Below are 22862 nucleotides of genomic sequence, written 5' to 3' on the forward strand. Positions count from 1 at the left end.
TTTGACACTGTGTACTGTTACTTTCTATGGGAAAACTAAGGAAACCACAGTTTGTTTTCACCCCTAAAGGATACTCTTCAGCTGGTTTGTCTGCTAGTTCTGTTTCACAGTAACTGGAGTCCAATCAACTTCTTATGGCTTGATGGAGAATTCCGTCACTCCTTGTAATGCCTCTTTATAATCTGTTGTTAGCAAGACTTTGTCGCCCTCTTCTGAATCTAAAAGGTTGAAGTATGATCCTCCTCAATCTGACAAGTCAACGTCACCTATTTTCATGGAGTTACTAATAACAGGATACAACATCTGGATGACAAATAGTCATCGATAGAGAGTCCGGTTTCTACATTGGAACCTCAGCTTGTGGATCTGCTAGATGAAACGCATAAATTTCATTCCTTGGAAAAGGAGGTGCACCCCCTCCAATAACACAGAGGGTTTGAAAAACAGAAATAGGAAGAATAACCTCCACACTTATGGCCGGCTGGAAGCTTTGATAGGAGATGATCCCGTCTTCTTTATCTCCTTCCTGCCAAAATTGTTAGATATGCCCTTCTTCACCCTAGCTTAACATTCAAAGTGTTCATAGACACAGAACTCTTCCTACTTTATCGGCATCTCTTGCAAAATCCAGAGGTGTCATCATACTTTTTTTATTTTATTTACGGACAGTGCTTTCTGTGGCTCCAGGTTACTTGGATTGGTCAAAGAGGGTTCCTATCTCAAGATGTTTTCAATGCTATGGCAGCCAGATATAAGTAATTTCTCAGTGTTAGATATCCCCTAATTTCTCTTGGCGGCAGATATGGTCTTTTTCACCCCTGCATTTTCAAAGTGACTTTCCAGAATAAAACTACAGTGTATGAAGATCCAGACGAACTTAAGAAGGATATACAAATGCATACTTTGTTTTCTATGGATACTGCTGGTCCTTCTAATGGCTGATGATCTTGTTTTTTTCTTACTTTTTCTTCTCCTTATAAGACTTATCAGATGGTTCGAATTGATGTTTTGTTTTATGAATTCTTTAGTATACTTTTAAAATGTAATTTTTATAGACACTTATGTTATATGCTGTGTATTTGCATTTGTGTGGTCGGTCTTCTTGAGTGTTTAGGGTCCTGGAGTGGCTTGGATTCCTTCCCTTTTGGGAGTGTCATCGTTTAATGTGTCGCCGCTACCCCAATTCCATTGCCTTCCCTACTTCCTCAGGTACATTTTTCAGTCCTTTTTCTATATGAACAGTCTCGTCTTTTGGTTTTCCTTTTCTCTTCCTTACCTTTGCTTTTTGCCTTCTCTAGTTTTCCTTATTCTCTATTTGCTATGCTTCTCTCTTCCTATTCCTTTACTACTTGGTTCATTTCTGTCTGGTCTTTATCTGGTCTTTTCTTTTCTCGGTCAATATCCTCAAGCAAGTTAACTATTTCCTCTGCTTATATAAAGGATCTATTAATCCTGTTAAAAGACAGAAGATATTGTCCAATCTGGGCAAATCTAATCCTTACCTAGTGCTTCTACAAGAAACCCACCTTACTGAGTTGGAAGCTTTAAAATTCAAGCCAGGCTGTGTGGGGAATGTATTTGTTTCCCCATTGTGAGAAGTTGGCCTGGTATATGCTGTCCACTAGTTATAGCGGGCACCTTGCGCCAGTCCAAACAACTCTTATTGATGAATAGGTTTAAGACAACCTTTATTGAAAGCGATCCTACTGGTAGATATGGAGAACAGCCTTCAGGCTAAGTCTTGAAGGAGTGTTAAGCAGCTTGGTTTACCAGATTATAACCTCTTGAATAACCAAATGAAAGGAGAACCACTCAAGGTATATATAAAATATATGCATTGATTACTAAACACTCTCTACTAACCTCTTTATGAGATTAGAGAACAAGAGACACAACATCAACACACTAGAACGCAAGTAAATAGCACAATATATAATGGGCCCCAGGGGGAGACCAAACCATATATTAAGAAAGTGGTATAAGAACTACAACTTGACTAGACACAGTGCCTAGAGCACGTAGAATCGCTGGGCCCCAAGGAACCACCCAAGGTAGTGACACAGGGGACACAGGAGATCCATGGGGGACGCATGCAGTGTGAGAGCTCCGTACAATCCTATGGGAAAGTAGCAGTTAGAATTTTAAAGATTAGGGACACTTCGGAGAGGACTTGGAGCAAACCATTTTAGACTTAAAAGGTTCTAAGGCCAGCACCCATGTGAGCACCGGAGTACTCTTGTTACCTCACCCAGGGAAGCCGGTTGCATAGGTGTCAAATCGTCACTGTCTACAATGGCGAGTTGCTGCAAAGGGCTGCTGCAGAGGAAAGGAACAGTGTCCGGTGTGATCCAAACCTGGATCGGAGCTATGAAGAACCTGAAAGCAGAGGGGGCAGTCTGGGTCACTTCAGGGGGACCAGGGGCACGATAGACTAATGCCTACCAATGTCGGGTGTTTCAGGTGCGATGAGGTGAAGCTCGACTCCGCTGCCACGCGGACCTGGAGACGTCGACAATGACCTGAGTCTGCAGGCGAGCTGTCCCACAAAGGATGTCGAGTGCTGGGGGGGTCGGTGTCCGGATCGGTGACCAACAAGCCATGGCACCAGCAACCCAAGCGGTGGGAGTAAAAAGGCTTCGGGATGGACCAGCAAGGGCGTGGTGACTCCCCAAGCGATGGAGAGTCAGGGCGCGTCTGGAGCAGGTAAGCCTGTTCAACATTACAGTGACCCTTCTCAGGGACCCACCAGTCGACGGAAAAGGGATCGCGAAGGGACCTCGAGAGGAATCACTAAATACCAGCCCATGGGTCACTTGTGGAGTGTAGACCAGTAATCTTCGGTGGAATCACTGCTTGGGGTCTGGACTCCAAGTCGCCCAAAACACAGCCTCAGGGATCGCCAAAAAGCGATATATGCTGCAAATGGTCATGGTGTCTGGACAGTCCCCACAAGGGTTGGATCTCAGGTTTGCTGAGAGCACGGATTGGCCTCGGGGAAGCTTGGAAACCGAGCTCCTGTGTTGCAAACCGGACATATGCACCTTTGGTGCCTACCTTGCAGAACCTTTGAAAGCATTTGGAGCCTGCTGATAAATATACTGCCTACCTGCTCGCTTTGCCGGTGCCTCTGCCGGTGATTGAACAACACCTTGCCGCTCCCGCTGCGCGGGAGCCGCTGCGTGCTGCTCTGTACCTCCGCCTGGATACTACCATCAGCCCAGCTGTCGCGGCGCCGAGAGGCTGCAGGGGTGTTGCGCTGCAGGGACTCACTGTTCCAGGAGTCCCTGCGAGACCTCACAACATTCGGTCAGCGCCCCCTGCGTGCCCCGCCCCCGGCCGGCTGACAGAAGAAAAGGGGCCATAACTGCTACACCCGGCGAGAACCTTTGAAAGCATTTGGAGCCTGCTGATAAATATACTGCCTACCTGCTCGCTTTGCCGGTGCCTCTGCCGGTGATTACGCAACAACTTGCCGCTCCCGCTGCGCGGGAGCCGCTGCGTGCTGCTCTGCACCTCCGCCTGGATACTACCATCAGCCCAGCTGCCGCGGCGCCGAGAGGCTGCAGGGGTGTTGCGCTGCAGGGACTCACTGTTCCAGGAGTCCCTGCGAGACCTCACAACATCCGGTCAGCGCCCCCTGCGTGCCCCGCCCCTGGCCGCCCTCCTACGTATAATTGCAGCAGAAGGGCCGTCTCGCGGGACGCCGGGCGAAGCCCGGGCAAAGGGCGGGCCGTCTGTGGCCGTCCAGGGACGTACAAGGACGGGACGGGCCACCCTATTTACATCCCTATCTCCGATCCTTTGATACTTGGCAATCTGGTGTCAAGTAATACATTTGCATGGTAGGGTGGTGAGTGTAACACCTGAGATACTGAGGCAGAGGTGACGGTGATTTGAGCAGACACCGCAACTTGAGAAATCCGTACCTATACCTCTAGAAGAGTCTATAAAATTCTCACATATATCATCGGAGAAGGAGCTATCACTCACACCTACCAGGTCAATCTCAGGAAAGTATAATGGCATTAAAAAAGTTAAGATCTCGCACAATATTTATGAAGCGAATGGGAACCGAGGAAGCAGTCAGGAAATCCTCTGACAAAGCAGTAAAACATGGCCAGATAACTAGGACCCCGGCAATAAGCAATTATTTTTCTGCCTTATCACCAAAAAGACAATCACTCACTCATGTTCTGGAAGTAGGAAAAAACCTTGATCCTTTGGAAAATATGGAGGAAAAACAGCTCTCTTCTTTGAACCATCAATCTACTCAAAACTTAAGCGAACTAGATCTTGAACTCAATCAAAAGATAATCTTATCACAGGAACTACAATCCCCGGACCATGAGGTGTCACACTCAACATCTTTAACTCCAATAAAACGTTCAGGTAGCCCAGACCGCATTGAGGATCCCTATGGAAACAGCATGAAGTCAGTGGAAAATAAATCAGAATTACAGTCAAGCCCAGATAAGTTACTCACTAGTTCTCTGAAAAAATCATTTGAACACGATCCAGCACTTGAATCTTCTCCAGACCCTTTCATTCTAAAAAATATTAATTCTACAAATTCCGTAACACCAATGTCAAAGGCACTTTTCTCTCTGCAGGAAATTTTGGAATCGGTCCTTACTTTTTTAGGACATATTCTGGAAAATTCGGATCAAACCCTAGATGTCCAAATTGGTATATTAAATTTCTAGTAGAGGAAAAAAGAAAAAAAGAATCTGCTGACGTAATGAAAAAACAACAAACATCTGATGCGATGCAAGACCAAAATAGTAACACAACAAATATCACTAAAAGTATACAGATTCAAACAAAATGTGATATTAGTACACAAACATCAGAAATAGTAACACTAGAAAAAAAAATAAAGGAAACTCGGAAAAATCACAAGGACTCCACCATATATTCCCTGAAGAAACTATTCAGAGAAGAACCTTCAAATACTCTCAAACAGTACTCCATTTTTTCGAATCCTAACAAAAAAATAGATTCATATAAAACTGGGTGCGACAAGGATGATCAGGGAAACATCACTAAACATATATCTGATGTAGATCAAGGAGAGAAGATTTCTAAAATAAAAGAAACCCAGGAAGAAGGGGGGAAAAAAAGGAGAAGAAAGCCGCAAAGAAGAATTAATAAAAAAGAAAGCTCGTAAGCTCAAATTTCAAAAACTAATCACTCCTCTCAAAATCCGAGAGGGACAATATGACACTACAATCCCTAATATTATCACAATAGAGGCAACCAGTGACAGAAAAATCATACAGAATGTAAAATCATTGAATCCAAGAGCTGATGAATATCTCCCGGCCACGCTATTCTCAAAAATAGGGCAGAGAATTAAAGGAGCAGCAGAAGATGATGATAAGATATCTTTATGCGGGGAAGGAATATCGTCAAAATACCTACTATTTGAAGAACTCTTCCCTATCGATAACGTGCCACTCAATCGAGGAAGAATAATCAATCTTCTCCAACAAATACTGCCTCTACAATCTCTGACTAGTAAAGAAATAGACCTGGTGATCTTCCCCAAAAAAGAAAACCGCAAAATAGCGATGGTATCATTCTGGTCACCAGTACTTCCTGGGATTATTCTTAGAGAAAAGGAGACAATACACAAATGTGGCTATGATGTAATTGAAAGACCTGAACTAAAGGAAAATAAATCTAATAAAAGGTACAATGGCCCTTCGGGGCTAAATTCTGATATGCAAAACAAAAATCAGTACAAAAACACTATCATTTCAGAAGATTTGGGATTAAACCGTTTAGGAAATGACACCCTAAAAATTCATGTGAATAATGGTGAAAGGGTAGTCTGGAGCCAAGACTTAGAAGAAAAGGAGGTTAAAAAAACCACAAAGTCTTGGGCTTGGATCTCGGAGACGTTAAACAGTAAAAAAATTAACCATCAACAACATACTGTTTAACAATGGCTTGGAGATCACTTCATGGAATATGGCTGGAAAAACAACTAATAAAATGATCGAAGCAACCAAAAATCAACCTGATATCCTGGTCTTGCAGGAAACTTGGGCAACAAAAACTTTCAGTCATAAAGGCTACTACGTTTATGATATTCCTGCAAAAGAAACTAACCGGGGCCATGCAAAGGGTGGATTGGCAATCCTGTTAAGCGAGGAATACTTATGGGCTCAAGAGATCGTTGAGACCAATTCAGAAAACTTTCAGTGTATTAAGGTGTCGCTGAAAACACACATCACAGCTCCCCAAAAGGCAATTCTGCTCTTTAATATATATGCCCCACCTGGCACTAACCAAGATGCCCTATTCGAGGATATCATGGAAGCAATCTTTCAGATAATAGAAGATCGATCCTACATGCCATATCTAATCACGGGAGATCTGAATGGAAAAATCTCAAACATTGAAATTGGAAAATGGGTAAACCTATATAAAGAAGAAACATTGGAAATGTCCATCCCAAAATTTCCTAAAGGTAAAAATTCGGATAAAAGAGGCAAATTGTTATTAGCATTATTGCCAAGTTTAAATGGGACAATCTTGAATGGCAATGTGGAAGGAGATATACCAGCATCTTATACTAGACGGGGAAATGGAACTCTCTCATTCATCGATTATATAATCTGTGGTATGGATCTATTGGAAACAGTTACGCATTTGCATACCAACTTTATAGATGAGAGTGATCATGCATTTTTACACCTAACTACCCATTGGATGGCCATCCCTTCTCCTACAAGCCAGATAATATTTAACAATAGCACAATTGAAATCAACACTAATCAGAGGCGGATTTTCTGGAACTCATCAACCTTGGACAATATAACCGCACTGATTGCACATACTCAACTTCTAACTAATATACACTCAGATGATCCAATAACAAATTTTGAATGTATAGTTAATAAACTCAAGTGTGCTCTCTTAAATAAGTTACGACAGGTCACATCTGGAAATAATAAGAACAACAACAAAAATAAAACCTTGAACTCACCTACTGCAAAAAGGCTCAATAAACTCATTAGAGAACAATACCTGAATTTTTCATCATCAACTCAGGCAGAAATCAATAAACTAAAAAAACAATTAAGAAGAGAGAAGCACAGTCATAAAAGAATGTTGCAGGACTATAACTGGGTCGATATTCAAATAGCTGCTAAAAAATATAATCAGCGAAAATATTGGTCCCTAATTGCTAAAATAACCGGGAAAAAAAAAGAAACTTCAAGCCATTCCAGTCCCACCTCAGGACTGGGAAATTTATCTGAGTGATTTATATAAGGCAAACCCAATCAAATTAAATGGAAAGGATGCCGATACTACTATGGAAAGGAATATTACCCCGATTACTAATAACTTAGCATTCTCCATTGCAACGCATATTCAAAAAGCAAGAAGCACTGGTGCTTCAGGCCCTGACCAAATACCCATCAAGGTCCTTCAAGCTGACCCCAAGGAGTGGAGTCAGATGCTATCACCCCTCTTTAATTACATCTTCAATTCCGGGAAAATACCAAAGTCATGGCAGGGGAGTATCATTATTCCTATCTATAAAAAGGGGAACAAAAACACAGCTGGTATCTATCCCCAAATAGCATTGATGGATGCTACAGGGAAAATCTTTGCCGCAGAAGTATTGGATCGACTAAAAGACTGGGCATTTTCGCAGGGTTTAATACCCATGTTTCAAGCAGGTTTTAGACCCAACCATTCCGTCACCGATAATATTTCAATACTCCAGACCATTCTTGACAAATACACAGTACGGAAATCTCAGTCAGTATACACAGCATTTATTGATTATACTACTGCTTTTGATCGTGTCGACAGACCGACTTTATGGAATAAGTTAAGGAAGCTAGGTATTCCTGAACAACTGCTGCAGATTATTGTTAAACTCCATACCAAAACTTGGTGTCAAGTCCAAATGGGGTGTGAAAAAGGTTTGACTAAAACAATCCAAACGGCTAACGGGCTCAAACAAGGGTGCCTTTTAGCACCGATATTATTTTCATTATACCTCAGTGACCTGCCATACCATCTGCAACAAGGCTCAAGTTTGCCTCCAAAGATTGCTGCACAAAGCATACACGCCCTACTATATGCAGATGACATTGTGATGTTGGACCTTACGCCCTTTGGTTTGCAAAAGCTCCTAGATATTTTACATAAATATTCTAAGGACAACTTCTTAATTCCAAACTTAACGAAAACAAAAGTTGTTTCCTTTTCTGGTAGGAAACAAAGTGTTAAGTACTGCTGGAGGCTCGGCGGAGAAAAAGTAGAAGAGGTCGACGATTATACTTATCTTGGCAGGATCTTTACAAAGACTCTGAAGAATACAAAGCAGATAAACAATTTAAAGAGGAAATCAGAATTACATGCCGGGGCCCTTTCCAGACTGTACTCTGCCACAGGGAACAGGCATTTCTCTTCACTGATAAAAGTATACAGAGTAAAGATTTCCCCTGTTTTATCCTATGCTACGGAATATATCCCAATAAAACAGTGGTCTTATATGGACCAAAATGAAGGGAATATTTTGAGGAAAGTCTTGAAGGTCTCAGAATCTACACCGGTGCAAGCTCTAAGACATGAATTCTCAATTACAAGTTCCTATGCTACAGCTGTTGCTAATGTTATCAGGTGGGCTTACAATCTCCTTCATGCAAAAGAAGGATCACTAAGATCCCTGCTAAAGATCGAGACTTTTGAACTAGATGATTCAAAGCAAATATTCTTCAGGAATATGACCGTAGTATTCCAAATTGCTAAGATCAGTACAGATATTTTGCTTACCTGGTCAGCCTCGCAACTGAAACTTTTTTTAAAATGTTTTACTCCTAAATTGAGTTTTGAACTCGACTTTGCACACTGTAGCAAATTATCTTTGTATAAACTTTACGTTGAGTCATTGGAGTACAAGCATGTACAGATATACATAGGGTTTTCCCTCACACATGGTGCAAGGAGGGCAATTACAATGCTGCAATTAGGTATTTTACCAGTGTTAACTTTCACATCAAGATGGACATCAGGTGGATCCCCATTATACACTCTTTGTCAAGGGTGAGATCAGAACATCGAGCATCTTTTATTTGTATGCCCAAACTCAAATGTAGTAACAGCACGGTCAAGATGTCTTGATCCTATATACCGTAAATGTAGAATTCCATCAGTAAAAGAATTGTTATTTGTGTGCAAACAACCACCTAATGAATTTGTATGTTACAATTTCTATAAATTTTTAAAATCTTTTTTAACATTATATTAATTTGTAATGAATTCCTTTTCCTGTAACCTGTTTTTCTTTTATATAATATTTGTGGTCCTCAGTTAAGTACCGAAACAAATAAAAAAAAATTTGACTTTGACTTTTTTGGCCTACCTTGCAGGGGATTAACTCCTTTACTCCAAGGGAGATTATTCGGTCATCCAACGAAGTGTAGGTAGTTGAAGTTCTGGGATTCTGTAGCAGAGTTTCGTCCAGGTAAATCTAAAGTCCTGTAGTCAGGGGTTCCTACTTTATACCCAAGGAAGGGGTGGGACAAACTCTGGGGACCAACCTATGGGAGGGTTAGGACAGAGGGGTGGTTACACCCATGTTCTTTGTCCAGTTTCGCATCAGATCAGGGGCTGGTAGCCCCTGCAACCAGTTTGAGCTGGACTATGCACAGGGAGACCAAATGTGCCCCCAGTGCAGACATCAAAGCACTCTTGGAGTGTACCCACCCATCCCCAATACACTAAAGCCTGTCTGGGAGGTGGTTACACCTCCCTGTGACAGGTAACCTATTTTCCAGCCTCCCCTGCCGGAGTTTTGTCCAGCAGCAGGAGGGCAGACGCGTGTCTGTGGCTGGCAGCATCCATTTTGTGATGATGGGGTTCTATTAAGCTGGTACAGGGTGTACCGGTGTAGTCATATTTCTCCCTCTAGGAGGGTGGAATCATAACTCCCCGCCAGGACTGGCGGGAGGTATGATTCCAAGGTGTTTGACACCAAACACATGTTTCCTTGCAGCCATCTCAAAGTTAGCATTTACAGCGAGGTTATAATGCACTTAAGAGTATATGGTTGGCTGAGTCACAGAACAACCCTGGAGAATAAATTCCGTAGGCTGCAGAGGGGCCCTGCTCATGCATGGGCACCCTCTTACACAAAACCCAGCCACATGCCTTTAGGATTGATACGGCCTGCCATAGCGCTGACTGATAGGTTTATATTTGTAGTGATTTAAGGTAGATATAGGGAACCCATATCTAAGTAAGGGGTACCTAAACCACCTTACACAGGCTGCTGTAACAGACCTGTTCTGTCATTATGAGTGGCCTCTCAGGGGTGGCATAATACATGCAGCAGCCCCTGGGGTACCTATGCCCTGGGTATATAGGATACCATATACTAGGGACTTATAGGGGTACCCCAAAATCCAATATGTGGTGTATCTAAAGTATATGCAAACATTTTAGAGAGGAAGCAGCTAGGCTGGGGCCCTGGATAGCCGGGTCCCAGCCAGACTAATGTTGAAAAACAGTGAAACATCAACAAAAAGTGGAGGCAACTATAAGAAGTAGATCCAACTCTCCTACACCCATCACTGAATAAAAAGAATGGTGGTTTTATATTGTGCATAAAATCACTCAATCTTACACTTATTTCACTAGAAATGGATGATAACAGGTTTATGGATTATTGTTGCCTGTCTTATTGATAATCTCCCCCTTACGGTGCAAAATGTATATGGCCCTACGGTTCCCGTTCTCACTTTTTGGCCTTCTATTGCTAAGAAATGCACACAATATCATGACTCATTTTATTTTGGGAGGTGATTGCAACAAAATTACAGACTCTTTTTTGGATAATCTTCGACTCAATTTTTATCCCAAAGAATGCATAAACAATTTAGCACGGCACTTCCTAAAGGTTCCTTGGTAGACTCTTGGAGGCTCTTTAAGCCTACTGTGCAGGATTACACTTATTACTCAGCCTGTTATGATACACTCTCTCATTTAGATCACATTTTTCTTTCTGAATCTGTTTCACAACATATCATGCAATTATATATTTCCCCTTTTATAATTTCGGACCATGCTATGGTTATTACTGCCTTGGATTTGGTTCCTCCTTCTCCACCCTCATAGATGGTGGTTTAATAATTCTCTCTTGCTAGATGTTCAGTCTTCTAGTTCCTTTCTTTCCTTTAGTTCGGAATTCTTTTCATTTAATGATAATGCTTCTGTCTCTCCTTCTTTGTTATTGGATATGTTTAAACCATCTGCGCATGATTTTATTTTAAATTATGTTTCTAGGATTAAAAGGAATTGAGCTAAGGAGTATTCAGCCCTACTACTTCTTAATTAAATCTATGGACCAAAGGACTTTTCTTCTACGTTGCCCTCAGATCTTCAGAACTTAATTTAAGCAGAGATGAAAGTTAAACTCCATTTCTACTAATGAGGCAAATTGTATTCTCCTTTGGAAGAGGTCGCAATATGGTGGGAGAAACAAAATGGGTAGAATGTTAGCACACTATTTAAAGGTTAGAAAAGAGCAGCGAGTTATTGATTCTGTGACAAACATGCATGGTGGTTCTATTACGAGTCATAATTATATTTTTGAAGAATTTGCTAAATTCTATAGTCTCTACACTCCAGAGTCACAGGCTCGGCCCCCAATATCGTAGATTATTTAGGTCAAGTTTCTCACGCCACCTCCCCTGATTTGGACTTTCAATCCTTAGAAAAAAAGATCTCACCCCTGAAGAAATCTCTTGTTTGTTGCAAGTGTTGAACCTGGGGAAAGCGCCAAGTCCCGATGGCTTAGAGTGGAATTTTATCTTCACTTCCCAAATATTCTCCTCCCATATTTATTTAGTTGTTTTTTCTACTTTGTTGATCCTCATTACGTCTGATACTTTTCAGGAAGCTTTTGTACGTCTTATTCATAAAGAAGGTAAAGGTCGCAATGATTGTTAAAATTATAGACCTCTCATTGTTAAATGTTGATTATAAGAATTTTGCTAAGCTGCCAGCTCTCCGTTTGGAGTCCTTCCTCTCGTACCTTATTGGTAAAGAGCAATAAGGTTTTATTAAAGGCAGATTTATTTCTGACAACTCTTGTTTACTGTTCATCGTCCTTAGCAAGGCCCCTCTATTTAAATCCTTGCTTGCAGCCATAACAATAGATGCTGAGAAAGTCTTTGATAGGATTAGCTGGGAGTTTATGCTCCACGCTCACCTTTATAATTTGTAATGGCGCTGGAACCTTTTCTTTCTCGGATTCATCTTAATCCATCGATCTCTAGCTTACTCTATGTTGATCGTCAATGAAATTTGCTGCTTATGCAGATGAAATCCTTTTATTTGACTCCTCTCCTGAAAGTTCTTTGCCTTCTCTTTTGATCAAGATTTATCTTCTTCGGGGAACAAAGTAAATAAAGATAAAATGGTAATTCTTCCTCTCAATAAATACACTTTTAGTCATCCTTATCACATTACTGGTTTTCAGTGGTCAGCTTCTGCCACAATTAATATTTCGGAATATGGGTTACAAATTCTTTTGTTGATTCTTTTAGGGTTAATTTGAAAGAACTTAACATGAAAGTCAAAAGTCTTCTGGGAATCCATTTTTTCTTGGTGGGGTCGTCTAGATGCGATTAAGATGATGGTTTCTCTATTTTTTTGTATCTTCTTTCCACGTTACCATTTCATATAGCAACATATTTATTTAAAAAAAGTATTCATTATTTTCTTTTTATGGCATGAAAAGAAATCGCCTGTTGCTCTTTCAACTCTGCCAAAACCCAAAGCTGCTGTAGGAGTTAATATTTCTGATTTTTATTATCATCATAGAGCATGTACTTTGAGACAACCTGCCCTCTGACTTTGACGTAATTCCACCTCTTTCTCCCTTGTGGTTAGATTTTGAGAGAGTTTTTGTTAAGCCCTTCTCTTTTAAAGAGGTTTTGTCTTTTGTCTTCAGTTAAATCACGCCTTTACTCTCTGGTTTTTAAGCAGTCTGTTTTGCTGCTTTAATCTACCTTTCTTTTAACTCACTTGACTACTTCCATATTTCTTAAAAGGCCATTATGGTACATCGCTTTAATTTAGGTTAATTATAGACCTCTTTTTGGGGTAATTGGAAGGATAAAGGTCTTATGTGGGTTAATCAACTCTTCTCTAATAATGCTCTAATTTCTTTTCCCCAATTCTGCAATACTTATTGCTCCAATTTCTTCTATTCTCGCTTTCAATTTATGAAGAACGTAGTACTTGATAGATATTTTTCGCTCCTGAATTCTTCTAGTTTAGTTCTTCTTTCTTCAGGATTTACTGAGTTCCTCAAAACAGGTCCTAAAGCAGCGGCAATCTACAAATGTCTTGTTACAAGACCCTATTCAAGCCAAATCCAAGGTTGAACTTTTATGGGAAGAAGATTTGGGGGTAAGTTGGCAAGATCCATTTTAGAACAAAATTTAGTCCCATTTTTATAAAATTTCTATATCAGTTGGAATTAATCAATCCCTCTATTTCATTTACCACAGATTATATTATACTCCTATGCAATGTTCTAGGTATTTCTGCAAAATGTTGGTCTTGTGATTCTCTTCAAGCAGATCTTATACATATGGTATACATATGGTATTTAGATGTCCTGATGCCCTTTCCTTTTGGCATAGGGCTCGGTTGAAAGTTCAAAAGATCTTTCATATACATCTTTCTTTTTTTTTTTTTTTAATTTTTGGGTACAATACCTCAGCCCTTTTTGCCATCATTTCCCAGTGATAAATTATTGGATATTTGTTTAGCTATTGCATTTCAACCGATCATCTTTAACTGGAAATCCTCAGCTAAAGTATCATATAAGGTGTGGTGGGACTCTGTATGTTACAGTTGGATACTAAGTATATGATGCAATGTTCTTCCTCTCATAATGCCCCAAGATAATGGCTGCATCTTACTGTATTTCTTCATCAAATTGATATTACTGTATCACATACTATTCCTACACTGTGAATATTTTCTGACTCCGTGATTAATGTATTGTAGTTTTTAAGTGCATATTGTAGCTATGCTTATTTAGATTGACATCGGTGAGGATGTGTATTTTTTACGTTATTGAATTTATATTTAGGAATCCCTTCCCTCTCTTTTTCTTCTTTCCCTGCCCCTTCCTGCCTTCAAAATTTAAAAACGTATTTTATGGAAGGTGTACTGTTAGTATGTGCTTACTATTTTACCATTTGTTCTCTCAGAATATTATGCATCGTTGTCCTCCTAAATAAAGTCTTTTTGAACACCAAAGGAAGGGCAACCATTTGCTAAATCAGCAATATCGGTTTCCCTCACTCCACACAAGTGGAAAAAAGTGTGTGATAGCATAAGAGGGTCAGATGTGTCTTCGAATATAATTAGGTAAATAGGTTACTTTAGTACAAAAGGCTCATCTTGTTATGTACTGGGACAGGTTACACTTGCATCGATTTCCCTTATCTCCATAATAAAAAGATGTGGGACAAAAAGTTAAAACTACTCCAATACAACTGTGCAACTTTTAATTGCTTTTAAAACAATTACATAATGACAAAACATTTGTAAAGGATGGTCACAGAATTATTTCTGCAGTGTATCTTTGATCCATGCATATGGCTCTCTCACCTGGAAAAGCAGAAGAAGATATAAATAATATTAGTTGCAAGTTCCACACTTTGTTTCCAGTCTTCTCTCAGTACTCGAGCTAAAGCGCCCAGTGCAGTTTCTAAAGAAACAAAAACAGGAAATATTATACAAGTCTTACCCAAATAAATGACAAACTGAGGAAAGAGATTTCCAAATACATCAGAAATGTGTCTACCCATTAATGTAGGTTTTTACTGTATATAAAGGCTCCAATCTCAATTGTTGTTGTACTAGGAACTTTAGTAACTAAAACCCCTGAGCCAATAAAGGATACACCATTACCGCAAAATAAAAAAATAAAAAAACATGGGTTGGTCAGAAGTCCATTACATATCAGAAACTAAACCGACATAACTAGTGCAAATGGGCAGCTTTATAATGATGCAATAATAAAATGAATCCCAAGTGGAAGAACTTCTGGCTAAACTATGCCCTACTTTCTCCTATTGAAATCAACTCATATTAATTTGTTCATTAAGGAATCATGTAAACCGATTAATTGCTTTTCATTTTCACCTATTGCCACCTACAGAGCCAGGGATGAAGTAAACGGAATTGGGATATTTTTTGGCAAACCAATAAATGGCGGTTTGATTTAGTCCTCGACTCATGAGCACCATAAACAACCACAGACCTGTTACTTTGCTTACTTACTGCCTTAGCGGAACCAAGGGCTGATACCATGATATATCTGTATACATCTATATTCACTGAAAAAACATAGGTTTCAGGCACGTTATAGTTAGTTGGACATTTCACTCGTACAAAACCATAGAAATTCCGGCGTTCTAGTTAGTTCAACTAACTATACCTGCACCCCCGCAATGCACTGCTAATGACGTCACATATTACATCATTCATTACATGGTCAGTGACATCACTGATGATAACTCAAATGACATCACTGATGACGTCATCCAGTGACTGTGTTTCTATGAAGTGTGAATATGTTTTATATATATGCCATGGTGTATTGAAGAATGAGTGTGTGAATGGATGATTCGGTAGATGTGTGACTGATTGTATAAGTGACCTGATTAACGGTATCTTACTGAATGCATGGGTTAATGAGAAAACTGTGTAAATATCTGTATCAGTTTCTTGTTTGGTGTTTAAGCTACATGAGTGTCTATATGGGCTATTCTTTGGTTGTCTGAGTATCTGTATAGATGCCTGAGTGTCTGTGTGGGTGGGTGGCGGGTGTGACCCAGTGCATAGATGTGTGAGTGGCTGATTCACTGGGTGTATGGGTTCAAGAGTGCATCAGTGAAGGGCTGTATAGGTGGGTGAGTGTGTGTATAGCTGTGTTGGTGAGAGTAATGGATGTCTTAGTTGTACATGTGTGAGTAACTACATATGTGAAAGGCAGTATATTTGAGTGTTGGAGTATATAAATTATTATATGTGAGAGGGAGTGTGTGAAAGGTTGGCCTGGTATATGATGATCACTAATTCTAGTGAGCACCTTGCACCAGTCCAAACAACCCTTATGGTGATTGGTTGTAAGTCAACCTTATAGACCAGCTATCCTAGGGGTAGCATGGACAAAAGCAGTCTTAGGCTAAACTCAAGAGGGCATGCGAAGCCAGCTGTTTTACCATATGCAATCCTTTTAATACCAAATGAAAGGACACCACACAAGTTATATATTATAAAATATATGTATTTATGACTAGAATAATCCCCTATACTCGTTATGAGCACAGCAGCACAAGCGTTAAACAAAGAACTTCATATTACATACAATAAGCTGCACAATTATGGATAGGCCGGGTGGCCCCTAAAACCATATACTACAATAGTGGTATAAGCACCACGTCACAAACAATGGTAAGGCCTAGGGCCTTGGGAATCGCTGGGCCTACACTGGACTAACGAAGGTTAGTACATAGGAGGCCCACAGGATAAAGGTGCAGAGTCTATAGGCAACCGCGTTTACCATACAAGTCAATGGTGCGTAAAAATTAGAAAGTTACTGTTTTAGGAGTCTTCCGACTGGACTAGAACTTATCCACTTAAAACTAGGACACTAGAGGTGTAAACCACTACAGGAGCACCGGAGTACTCGTTACCTCACCCACAGGAAGCGGGTGCATAGGTGTCAAAGTGCGTCGGGTTTCTTCGTGGAGTTCTATGGAGCCTGGAGATGAAGATGCTGCAGGAGAGAAGAGTCCGGTTGGATCCAAGGGTGGATCGAAGATGTAGAGTACCTGAAAGCAGAGGGGACAGAGTCTAGGTCACTAGCCAGTGACCAACGTGGGACCAGGAAGGAACGAGGCGATGTCAGGTTGCGATCAGGTGATGTCGAGTAGTTTGTCTCCGCTGCCACGTGGACCAGGAAGTATCGAGGACAACCAGGAGTTTAACACGAGCTGTCCCTTGAAGGCTCTCACTGTCGGCGGTGTTGGTTCCCGAATCGGAGTAAACAGGCCTTGGCAAATGCAACCCACGCAGGAATCGAAGATGGCTTCTGGACCGGACCAGCAAGGTTAGTTCGGTGGCTCCTTTTCAGGGGAGCGAGGGCCAGTCTGGAGCAACCAGAACAGCAGTTTAAATTCGAAGCTAGTCGTCTCAGAGGCCACTAGCCAACGGGCAAGTGACCGGACAACGCATCGAGCAGGAAAATGCAAAAGGGCCCCACGCAGCACTCGGTGAGTGTGGAGAGGTGATCTTTGGTGCAAAAGCTGCTCGGGCTGGGGTTTCTCAATCCCCAATGCACAGCTTCGAGGGTGCCTCGGGAGCTGCATGGGAAGCACTTCGCTGGCTTTCCAAGATGGCCAGTCCCACTTCTCTTGTCGCCTCCACGGGTCTCAGCTTTGCTGGGACTGTGGATCGGGCTGTTGGAAGTCTGGGAGTCCAGGTCTTGTCGGTCTCTGTCGTTCGAGCTCCGGCGGGAGCAACGGCAAAGAAAACCTTTGAGCGCTGTTGGTGCCTGCTGGCACAGGGTGGCCACTCCTTGACCACAAGGGAGATTCTTCAGTCTTCTACGTCGAGTAGGATGTCCAAGGGTCCAGAGTTTCGTATCAAAGTTTCAGTCAGGATGATCTGATGTGCTATGGCACAGCTCCTACCTTTATTCCAAATCAAGGGGCTGGATCACCTGCTAGGTCCCTCCTATGGGTGGGACCCAGGAAGGGGGTGGTTACACCACTTTCCCTTTGTCCAGTTTCGCGCCAGAGTTGGGGCTGGAGTGCCCCAGCACCGGTTTGAACTGGGCTTTGCCTGGGACACCTTGTGCGCCCCAGGCAGTGTCTAGTTTCATTCAGACCTCCCTGACCCAATCCACTATCTCCTGTCTGGGGTGGTGTAACACCTCCCTGTTACAGGAAACCTTTTGTCCAGGCCTCCCCTGCCGGAGTTTCAGTCAGCAGCAGGAGGCCTGACTTGTGTCAGTGGCAGCAGCATCCATATTGTGATGCTGAGGCTCTGGTTAGATTTAACCGCGTTTAAGGAAAGTAACAGGTCTTCTCCCTCTAGAAGGGTGGAATGCTACCCCCGGGGTAGTATTCGAAAGCATATGACACCTTACACGACTTGTTTTGATAAAGCCAAACCAAAGTTAGCAAGTAACCGCGAGGTTTATAATGCACTTAAGAGTATATGGTATGGCAATATCCCAGAACAGCTATAAGGACTTGGTTCCGAAAGCTGCAGACAGGCTCAGCTCATGCTAGAGCACCATCTCACATAATACCAAGCACTCTGCCTCCAGGATTGTTAAGGCCTGCCATAGGAGTGACTTATAGGTATATATGTGTCCAGATATAGGTTTAGACATAGGTATACTATATCTAAGCAAGGAGTGATTACACCACCTTGCCCCAGCTGAGTGATCAGCCAGTTGTGTCAGTTTGGATGGCCAGCCAGGGGTGGCAAAAGATATGCTGCAGCCCCTGGTCGGCCTTGGATACACCTATGCCCTGGGTACCTATAGTACACTGTACAGGGGCTCATAAGGTGATCCGATCCCAATTGGTGATGTACCTAAAGTACATGGTTGTGAATTTAGAGAGAGAACAGCAGGGCTGTGGGTCTGATTAGCAGGCATCCACATCTCTGTAGGGGGGCACAATCTTACTCAGGTTTCTATTATCATAGGTCCTGTCTTTATCCTTAGGGATACTGCTGCCACCAGTGGAATCTAATCTACTTAACTTTTGCTCCCTTGCTAAAGCAAGTTTAGCTTGGGCCAGGACTATCTCTTCTTTCTCAATCTGAAGTTGGACAGCTCTCATCCTAGCCTCATGTTCTCTTCTCTGGGGGAGGGGGGGAGTGGCGCGAGGGGGGGGGGGGGGGGGGGGGGGGGGGAAGAGTCATTCCCCTTTGAGAACCCCTTGAGGCATTAGAGTGGCCAGATGCCCTTGAAGGAGATCTGTCCCTTCTATTGCCAGGGAAAAGTCTACTATTAGGTCTGGAAAGGTGTAATTCCTCTCCATCACCATGTAGGCTTAGGTTGGCCTGGCTAAGTCTCCTGACCTGAACCTGGCCATCCTCCTCATTATCTGAGTCCTCATCTTCTTCTACCTCTTCAGTGTCAACTTCTGCGGTAGTGGTCACATTATCTGGAGGGTTTACTCCTTCTCCTGTATTACCTGAGGGACCTGCTCCAGGAACCCTCTCTAGATCAGCTTTCTCTAGGATACCTATCAGGATTGGGATGGTGGGGTTATGACCCTTTTTCAGCCCCCGTGAGACGCACAAGGCACTCAAGTCTCTGAAGCTGAGTTTTTGATAGCTGGATGTTGCCTTGTGAGGGTCACCCACAGGTAGAGAACTGAGTTGTTCACCTGTGCCAGCCATTATTATTATTATTATTATTATTATTATTATGTTTCTTATATAGCGCCTGAATCGACCCCCGAAAGGGTATCTCCGCGCTTGCCTTGGGAACCCGTCCTGGCTTTTCCCTGGGAGATAGCCCCTACAGGGCATCCCCAAGGTGAAAGCCAGGCATCCCGCCGCGGGGGGGCCGTTGTGGAGATTAAGCAAGCTTAATGCCCAGAGTTGCAGAGTGTGAACCCATGATTAGGTCAGGCACCGAAGCGAGAATTATCGAGTCCATGGACATTTGAGCTCAAGACCGTGACTAGTGAGGTGGAGGTGTGTGCACCTACCTACACTATGTGTTTACCTACTTGAACCTCTCTAGAGGTTGAAGTCGGGGTGTGCTAAGCCCTTTGGTCTACAACCACCAAGTTCAGTAGAACTTAAGTATTTTAAAGCTTTGTTTATATGTACCCAAGGTACTTGATGTGATCTTTCAAATGATATTGTCAAAGATTACAATTGGTAAAACAAACAGCAAGCTCAAATCACAACCGCTGCACACCAATGTGAGAAGTTGGCCTGGTATATGATGATCACTAATTCTAGTGAGCACCTTGCACCAGGGTGACCATATGAAAGCAGACCCTACTCTCCTACAGAGTGATTGTGAGTATCTATATGGATGAGTGTGTACTTGTGTCAGTGATTGTATGAGAGAAAGTATGTGTTAGTATCTGAATAAATAAGTGAAGTGGTGTGTGTATAACTGAGTAAGTGAGTAAATGGGAGTGTGATTAATCCTTTGCATTACTGACTAGCTGTGTGAGTAACTATGGGTCAGTGGCGCTGGGCGAGTGTCTTTTGGGTGTATGAGTACATATGATAGTGGCTGTATTGATGAGTGACTGCATTTATGAGTGACTGTATAGGTGAGTGAGTGGATATGTGTGTGTTGACCTAGGAATCAGTGAGTGGGTATATAGTAGTTGGTATTAGTGTGTATTGTTTCGCGAATGGTAGTCTGTATTTTAGAGTGGGTGTGTCAAAGGTTATATTAGGGTGTGAGGAGGTGCATCAGATTATCATGTGGATGAGGTCATCAGCGGTGTCATCAGAGATGTCATCAGGGATGTCACTGACCATGTAATGAATTATGTAATATGTGACGTCATCTTAAAATGTCCTAATTTTTCAAGTGTTTATTGTTGGGTATGGCTAGAAGCAGGCAAACTTAATCAAGTTATTTTTTCAGCTAGTAGGGGAAATTGGTAATCTTGTGGCGTATAAATGTCTAGGTGAGGTCTGGGTCAGTTTATATGGGTAGTCTTTAAATCATCTCCTGGAATGTTAACCCCTTCCATGCGGCCGCGATTCCCCTGGTGTGCTGTAAACAACACGAACAGGGGCGGGTCGTGACGAACCCCAGCCGTCATCAGCACACGAGCACCGTAGTGCATGACGGCTGGGGTTCGTCATCAGCATGGAAGGGCTTAATGGCCTGCGCACTAAGTTAAGAGCTAATAAAATCATGCAGTACTTGCGGGACTCAGATGCGCAGGTCATTATACTCCAGGAGACCCACTTGACCCAGCCTGAATCATTGACCTTAGTTAAGAGATACATGTGGATTGATTTCGCGGTATCCACTTCCCAAGCTGTGAATATTAGAAGTGTGTATCATCTTTAAGAAACAATTAAAAGCTAGATTAGTTACTCTGTTGGTTGACCCAGGTAGCAGATGGGTCATTACCACTGTCATTATAGCCGGTGTACAACTCACAATTTTGGGTTATTATGGGCCTAACTTAGATGACCCCTCTATTTTAGAGATTATATCTCTCCGCCTACTCTCCTTCCCTGAACCGATAATTTGGGCGAGGGACTTCAATCTAGTATTAAATCCACTATTAGATAAAACTCCTAATAGTCGCCCCCTTACCCGCTCTAAATCTAGAACCTTTTTGTTGAATTCCATGAAACAATATGGATATGTTGACATATGGAGAGTAAGGTCAGGTTCCCAACAGGGCATCTCCTTTCGGAATTATAAATACCACCACCAGTCCAGAATTGATTTTGTATTAATTATTCAAAGACAGGTGGACTCAGTCAAGAGTATAATGTATTTTCCACTACATCTTTATGATCACTCTGCAGTGTTTATGGTTCTGATGGGGTTTTCTAACGTTACCTTTAGAAGATGGTCTTTCGACCGCTCTCTACTCACACACCCTAATGATATCTCTTTTCTCAAAACTGAAGTTCAAAGTTTTAGAAGCATAAACATTGGTTCTGCGGAACCTGGGGTCGGGTGGGACTCTTAAGGCCTTTTTAAGGGGGTCTTATAACTGGTAAGGTTTCTTACCGGTTGTAACAGTATAAGGAGGAAGTTGCCTCAATTGAAGCAGATATTACTAGAGCACAGCTAGTTTTTGATACTAATGCTGCCTCCCCTGACTTGGCCTCTGAATCTCTTCATAATAAACTATTCGTTTTGAAGGGAAATTTGAGCGCAGTTTTGGATAAGAGTTCACCAAAAATGGGAAGCTAGTAAAATAGCCCATTTTCAGTATGGTGAGGGGGCAGGGAAGCTACTGGCCTGGAAGGCTAAAACAGGCAAAGCCCTTAACAACATTTAGTCAATTAATGTCAGTGATACTATATTTTCCTTCGATGAGGATATTAGGCGTCTCTTAAGAGAGTTCTTTCAAGAAATATACCATGACGATAATAAGATCAATACTGAGCATATTAAGGGCTGGTTGAGTGGAATTTGCCTCCCGGCCCTTTCTGCAGAGCAACGCACATTTCTTGATAGTTATATCTCAGAAGAAGAGGTCAGGATGGCCATCCGAAATGGTAAGAAAGGGAAGGCAGCAGGACCAGATGGGCTTCCAGCAGAAATTTTTAAAGCTTTAGAACAAGAACTAAGCACCCCACTTACCCACTTACCATTTTATTTAATCATATCCTACAGGATGGCCACCGCCCCCCTCTTTCATGGGATAGTGCATCAATTACCCTCATTTTGAAACCCGGAAAGCCAGCCTCCAGTTGTGGGTCATATAGACCTATCTCAATCTTAAATGTAGATTATAAAATCTTCACTACAGTACTTGCAAGGAGGCTGGCGATGGTGGCCCCGACCTCCTACATTACGATCAGAAGGGGTTTGTAAAGGGGCGCCACCTGTTTGAACTGACATATGACCTACGAGGTGCCATTAATATGGCTTCAGCTGAATCTCTTCCCTTGGCAGCTCTAACGTTGGATGCTACCAAGGCCTTCGACAGGGTAAATTGGTTATACCTGTCGGAGGCCTTGGCCAAGTTCAACATCGGAGAAGGTTTTCGGCGTGCGGTCAGCCTACTGTACCAGAGCCCCACAGCTTGTGTTCTGGTTAACGGTGCACTATC

At 42.2% G+C, this 22862-nt stretch overlaps 1 protein-coding gene across 1 annotated transcript in view; it reads right to left on the reverse strand.

Moving 5' to 3' along the window:
* The window catches only part of KIFAP3 (kinesin associated protein 3), a 1607567-nt gene that overhangs the window by 1068539 nt on the left and 516166 nt on the right, over positions 1-22862 (reverse strand). Inside the window, exon 6 of the mRNA XM_086964434.1 lies at positions 14659-14758. Within this exon, the coding sequence (XP_086820560.1) occupies positions 14659-14758 (100 nt within the window). The remainder of the gene's footprint in view (positions 1-14658; positions 14759-22862) is intronic.

The sequence above is a fragment of the Lissotriton vulgaris genome, chromosome 1_1 (assembly GCF_964263255.1).
Source record: "Lissotriton vulgaris chromosome 1_1, aLisVul1.2, whole genome shotgun sequence".
NCBI lineage: Eukaryota > Metazoa > Chordata > Amphibia > Caudata > Salamandridae > Lissotriton > Lissotriton vulgaris.